The sequence below is a fragment of the Xiphias gladius genome, chromosome 12 (assembly GCF_016859285.1).
Source record: "Xiphias gladius isolate SHS-SW01 ecotype Sanya breed wild chromosome 12, ASM1685928v1, whole genome shotgun sequence".
Lineage (NCBI taxonomy): Eukaryota > Metazoa > Chordata > Actinopteri > Istiophoriformes > Xiphiidae > Xiphias > Xiphias gladius.
The window spans coordinates 10,515,847-10,522,906 of NC_053411.1; the positions used below are offsets into that span (position 1 = coordinate 10,515,847).

General features: G+C 40.6%; 1 protein-coding gene across 1 annotated transcript; it reads left to right on the forward strand.

Moving 5' to 3' along the window:
• The first annotated feature begins 1,135 nt into the window (after positions 1 to 1,135).
• LOC120797705 (regulator of G-protein signaling 12-like) lies at positions 1,136 to 3,989 on the forward strand. The gene is made up of 3 exons (XM_040141551.1): positions 1,136 to 1,153; positions 2,433 to 3,877; positions 3,985 to 3,989. The coding sequence occupies exons 2-3, from the start codon at positions 2,515 to 2,517 to the stop codon at positions 3,987 to 3,989; spliced, it is 1,368 nt and encodes a 455-aa protein (XP_039997485.1). The 5' UTR covers positions 1,136 to 1,153; positions 2,433 to 2,514.
• The last annotated feature ends 3,071 nt before the right edge of the window (positions 3,990 to 7,060 follow it).

Sequence of the window (7,060 nt, forward strand, 5' to 3'; positions counted from 1 at the left end):
GTGTTTCACTGTAATTTCCCCACTGTTAGCCAGCATATCTGTTTCTGCAGGGTAATTATTGAGATGCAAAGTACACACAAGGCAGGGAGTGATAGAGCTGAAATGTTAAGATCTTGGCCTTCCGGCCTATTTTAAGAGGATTTAGAGAAACTAAGGATTAAGTTGGTTCCATCACACGACACCAATTCCACTGAAGCCACTACTTCATGAAAAAGAAAATGCAGTACTTTTATTTACAAGATGTACATCAAATTATGCTACCAATGATTGGATGTTACACTCACTAATAATACATGACGCAAAGTGCAACTGCTTGTCATGATCTAGCATTAGTCAATCAATAATCCCATTGTCACATGACATCTTTCATCAAATGACTGTCAGTTATTCCCTCTTTCCTGCAAATGTGTGGGCTGCACATGTGTAGTAAAGCCATGTGTCTTGGTGTGCAACCGTTGCAGCCCTTTGACCAGAGAGGTATGTTTACAGACCATCCGCTGTAAAGTTGCTGCACCAGTGTGACAGGGGGCGACCCAGATGCAAAGTGACTGAGGGATACAGCAGTAATAGCATAATCATATTGGTAAGATTTTTAATTTTTTGACCATTGTTATTGTTATAGAACTTACCAGCAGCGTGGTGTGCAGTTTCAAATCTAACGTGCTTCTTCGTGTGTGCGTCCAGTATGATTACAGAGCTTACAGTGTGGTTTAAATCCTAGTATTTCTTTATTTAAGTGGAATAGTTTATTCAAAAGACCTAGGCTTTTAAATTTGATTTACTTTAGCGCAAAAATAAAGGCTGTCACCTGTCATCGATATCAGCCAATCGCGTGGCTCCAATCGTTTGAATATTGAACGTGACAGGCGTGGTGATTGGCCAGTGGGAGACGTCACGTGGTCCAGAGACGTTACGCTGTCATGGTTACAGTGAAAGACGCTTTGTGATCTCCGCGGCCGAGAGTCAATGGAGGGAGGCGGTATTGTTGCGCGTTGCCATATGGACTACTACTGAATCACGGCAGGGAAATATTGTTTTGAATTATTAAAAAAAAAAAAAGACGTGTAATATGAAAAATGTAAACGTGTGGACTTTTATCAACGCGAATGTGAAACTGTAGGCGTTTTTACGGAATTTTTCACCCCGGGAAAAGGTAACTTGAAAACTTAGGCTGTTTGCCCTCAAACAGCCTCGTCGTGGTGATAGTTTGGGAACAAAGTGCGAGCGTAGCAGTGCTACAACCGGTTTTTTACGTTTTAATATCTGATTTTAAAACGAATTAAAGCAGCCTCAAGGCTTCGTCAGGTGTTTCCTGTTTTGAAAAAAAATGTTTAACTTGTGCGGTGAGTAGAGTATTGGGACATGTAAAAACAGTGGTTGAGCGAAACCAAAGACTGGTTATCATTAAAGTGTTGTTGGTGAGTAAGGAGCCAGCTGGCACTCTGTTTTGGGGGAGTGGGTGGAGGGTTGGATGGAAGTAATTTGCAAGCCGTGTCAGAACATAAAAGCCGCGTGTCTTATCTCCGACAGATAATTGCTAAAATAAGATTGATATCAGTGTTTTACTTTGTTATTAAATTACTTTGGTAGACTTGAATTACAGCTAGAGAAACACCCTGCCTCTTCGTGTCATTAGGTCTATATCATTTTTCTAATATTCACTGTATTAACTTTTCATAACATATAATAATTTAATCATAAAGTGTATTTAGGGGAATGTATTTTAATTTCAAGTATTTTCATTTGTTTCAAAGTGTATTGTATTGCATAGTATTTTTTTGTTTTTACCAAAATGCTCTAAAACCATATGTTTTATTAGTATTCAAGTATAAAAGTACTTTATGTTTTTCAAAAGTATTTTACCGTATAAGGCAGGATCTGAAACAAGTAGCCAATTTATCAGTTTATGGATTGACAGAAAATGAACTGCCTATTACTGATTAATTCTTCAAGTTAGTTTTCAAGCAATAATGACAAAAGTTAGCTGGTTCCATATTCTTAAGTGTGAAAATTCCTTGCTTTATTTTGTTTAAAATGAATGAAAAACTAAATATCTTGGGGTTTTAAACTGTTATTTTGAAAAAAACAAGACAGCTGAAGACATCATATTGGATTCTGGCAAGCTCTGTGTTTTGAGAATTGCTTTTAGTGTTTCTATAGACCAAACAATTAAACAAACAATTAATCTATTAATTCACATAGAATTCAACAAAATAATCGATAATTAAAATATTTAGTAGTTGCAGCCCTAGTTTAATGCTTCAGATTAATATTTTAAGACAACAGGTCACTGTTGAAAGGTGATGAGCAAATTAATTATTTCTTGTAGAGATCACTCCCCAAGTTTTATAAAGTTATATTTCAACAAAAGATAAAAAATACTTTTCACCTTTGTTTCTTCCTGTTTTTTGCCGAACTTTCTGTAACTGTAGGATGAAAACCACAGAATAGTTTTGGCAACCTGCAAGTGTTTCAGTTCTCACACACTGGATCTCACAGCACCCTACAACAAAGATGAGGATACAGGGACAGCCTGAGGGCGCAAGGAGGCGTCTCGATTTAAATGCAGTCGGTGAGCTCAGGGGTGTGGAGGTAATCCGTGGTCGGGCAGGATATGGCTTTACTATTTCCGGACAGAGGCCATGTCTGTTGAGTGGCATCCTGGAGGGAAGTCCTGCTGACCTGGTGGGACTCAAACAAGGGGAGCGCATCATGGCAATCAATGGAACTGATGTGTCCACTGCTTTGCATGAGACTGTTGTGCAGCTGATTGGTAGCTGCAAAGGACCCTTACAGTTGGTGGTGCATGCTGACAGCCGAATAATGGGGAACCCCATCCTTAATGATGCAAAATTTGGGACTGGTCACAAAAGTGGTATTTTTCAAAAGACAAGTGTTCTTCGCACCATCTCTGACGATTCAAGCAATTCCTTCTTTAACTCAAGTCCTGCTGTCACCACCAAACAGAGGCCAGTATCAGAGCCTGATATGTCGCATTGGTCACAACAGTGGAGTGTTTTAGCTGAGAAACCAAAGGAGGACACTTCTAGGGTGGGGGACACAGACTCTGTTTTTACAGACCCAGAAGAAGTCAACCCAGACTGGAGTATTTTAAACATGACCTTGGTAGTTGGCTACCTGAGCTCCACAGAGCTAATTTTGAACACCACAGAATCAGAGGAGGACTGTTTAAAAGCCATTAGGGAGCGAATACGACAGTTGGGAACAGAGCAGAATACCCATACTCTGGTGATGATGAAAATTATGTTTGACTGCATCCGCCTTTGTGACGACGCAGGAGCGGTTTTGGCAGCCTTTCCTGCTGAGAACCTTGTCTTAGGGGCTGTGTGTGCTGAAGACCCACGATTCTTTTGCCTGGTCACTACAGCACATATAATAGATGGCCGTGTACCAGAGGATGGTCCTCTGCGGGCCTCCTGCCATGTTTTCTTTATCGACCCAGACCTGGGAAACCATGAGGACCACAAAGGGATTGCCGGACGCTTTGGCTTTAACTGCACTCCAGATCCTGATGCGTTGGGCTGCCTGGAATTCCCTCAGACCCCCCCAGATGTCCTTCACTTTGTCACAGTCTTGTACAGTGACATGGGGGAGGCTGTAGAGAGGCTTAGAGTAAAACTGGACATGGAGGCTCAGCAGCAAGTCAAGGAGAATGGTAGCACAGGCAAACAAGGCAGCGCCAGCAGCAACGGGGACAGTGGAATTGGAAATGCGTCCCCCCCTGAGGAGAGAGCGGACAGGGATTTCCCTTCTGCAATCCAAACCCACCCTGGGGCCCACCTCCCCAGCTGTCCATGGGATTATCCTCCGGCTGAAGACCTCACCCCAATAAACCTCTCTGACAATGGCCAAAAATGTAATCCAGAGAACAGTGCCAGCACACATTCCCTTTCAGAGTCACTACCTGGTCCCGATTCACTAACCAGCTTTTATGGAGGTCCCCCACCCAGGCTTGAATTCCAGTTTAAGCCCCCACCACCTCCTCTGCCTTTGGGTAAAAAAACAAACTTCTTCGGAGACCCTCTCAGAGGTAGCCAAAGGTGGTTCTCAAAGCCAAAGTGGCCTAAAGCCCTAAACAGTGATCCTGAGCCTCAGTTGACATTCACCAACAACTGGTCCTCCAGTGTTAGCCTTAGCTCTGGCGCAAATAACCTACCTCCCCCCATGAGCCAGATTCCTTCAGACAGGTACCAGTCAGCAGAGCTCGTGATGCTGCCTCCCAGAGAGGAATGGACCAAAAGGTTTCTTGACCAGAGAGAGAAACAGCGGAAGGATGGTAGTATCAAAAATGTGAGTAAGGCTTTTTTACCCTTTAAAGCTTAAATCCGCACCAATTGCATGTTTACCGGTTGTGACAAGTTCACCAAAGAGAGATTTCTTTCTTCATTTTATTTTGTGAGGCCTAAAGAGGTTAAAAAAAAAAATGTATATATATATATATCCAAAAAAAAGCAAAAATTTGAGAAAAGCCTGAGAATTAAAACATAATTTTGTGTAGCAGAAATATGTGTTTTTTCTGGTCCTTTTATCTCCCTGCAAACCGTCAGGTTTATCATGTGACACCTTGCAGGTGTGGGGACTATTGGTCTCAACTATTTGCTTGAGTAACATTAACTAGTCAGTCAAATGCATTTCTGTTGCTTAGCAAAAATGAGATGAACCAGCTTCACAAAAAAAATAACAAAAGAAAATCTGTGCCATTACGTGTAAAATTATGGATTACCTTTGATACTTGATATGTGTGCATTTTGTATACGTGTGTATGTGTGTATTTTTTCCACATACTACAGGATTTTAAACACTGATAAGTCTTGTTTTAGCTCATATGCACTGTGTCCTTGCCGAAAATTTCTCAGCCATGTGGTAAAGATAAAACCTTACGCAAACTGACATTAAATAGTTCCATTGTAAGCGCAGTCATACTAAGACGAGAGCATCTGTTTCTGTACTTCATTCATGTTTAACACAGCGAGACAGGAAGTATTAAATGGTCACAGGGAGTTGAGTTTCCAGACACTGAGGTGGTGTTATAAGTGTGTTTTTGCTGCAGCCTAAAATGAGATACAATACTACTATTTCAACAGTCAGTTAGTGCTGAGTGTGAATTGAACTCAGAAAGCACCTGAGTTGTAACTACATGTCATTGTCATAAACGTGTGGATATAGTTTTGTGTGTGTGTTGCTTTCCTCATTGCCCACAAGATGTCCCTGTGTTTCCATGTAGTCAGAGAAATAAGCCTTTCTTAGGAAACAGTGATATGTATGCCTTATCTCTGATTTTGTTTACTTCTCTCAGCCACAGAAATGGCTCCAGTTAGCAAGCATATAGGCAAATATAGTTTTGTAAATGGATAATTATTAAAATTCAGGGCAATCTAAGTTAGGTGCAGTGTGTATTATATTGTTATTCTATAGTTTTTCAACTCTCATTTTCAGCATTTACTGTAGTTTTTCACCTTATTTATTTAAGCAAAGTAGTTTCTTGTGTTTATAAATGAGCGCTGAATTGTGCCTTTGTCCCTCAGCTTGCATTAGATCAGAAAGAAGACAATCTTGTGCAGGAAGCCAGGCAAATTACAGGGTAGAGCCCATGTCATGCAGTGGTAATTATCTGCAACTCTTAAACTCTCGTTCAAACATTAGACACAGCCTCTCCGATCATAAGAATAGGCGTAGCTGGTTAAAATGCATTTTCGTTTCTGAAGGGATGGGCAGGCAGAAAACCATGGTGGTTCTATCCGTTTTTTAATCGTAGTTTTTGACAGACTTTGAATAAGTGGCTCTGTCTTGGTACTTTGGAAAAAGGGCTGTGGTAATTCAGGTTACCCTTATGGGACCAGTTCGCATGTTGTCAGAGAAGACTGTGTGTCATAACCCTGATTATATAGAAATGTAGAGGCTTTAAAAAGGAAATCCGTTATATCTGCTAGTAATACTGACATTTCCATTTATTTTCAACTGACTCACCTCAAACTCACATCTCACTTCTCACTTTACTAATACTATTATATTTGCATTTTCTCTCACACTTTGCACACCGTATTTAATTGCACACAAGTGTAATGACATTAAAGTTGAATTAAATTAAATGGATTTGCAATTAATTACAGTAAGTTGGAGCCAACATTGTTGACTGACATTTCATTTATCTTCACAGGGGTATGCAACCTCAAAACTGCTAACAAGAATAAAATGCAACTTATACTAAGATAACAGTGTTGATATAACTGTCAGTAGTATTGGCCTTTATGTCTTTGCTCATCTGTCTCTCCTTTATTTTGATAGGGCTCCAAGTTTTGGGGTAGGAGTGTTGTTCGTGCCTCAAAACGCCGCTCAGCCAAACGTTTCAGCCTAGCACGATCACTGGATGACCTTGAGGTATTTACCAAATTCTTTTACTTATCATTGGATTTCCTAGCATCTGAGTTTCTGTGATTTTTTTTAAACCTTGTTTGAATCAGAACATCCATATATGTTTTTACATTTTAAGTTCATTTATTTAGCTATTGTTCTTCTTTGACAAAAGTTGTTTTAAAATGACAAGCAATGGCAGCGTTTTATGTGAGGTGCACCACTTTTTCCTCTTGGAAAATCCTCAGCAGTACAATTTTCATGTAGGTTTTTATTTTTTAAGTTGACGGTCTGACAGCGCTCTGTACTTTCCATTCTGCTGGGCCTGTATGCAAAAAAGTTGGTCAGCTTCACTAATGTGGACATTCAGGTGAACCATCCCCCTTTCTCATTCTGCTCTACTTTCTGCTCTTTTTTAACCTTTCATTTCCGTTGCCTTGAACTCTGCATTTGCTGCTACACTTGTGGCAAGGGGTGGCTCACAAAGTAGTCTTTGTGCAGGGCCAGAGGCATGGTCCTGTTTGTTTGGTCTCACTAATGAGCACTGCTGCACTACTGAATTTCGTGCTCACATTCTCTCTTATTAATGTTGCTGAGGAACTCTCTTTCTCCAGTGGTCTCTGCATGCATGCATGCATTACTCATGCACACTGATTCACATTCACAAAACACATGCACACCGTTCCTC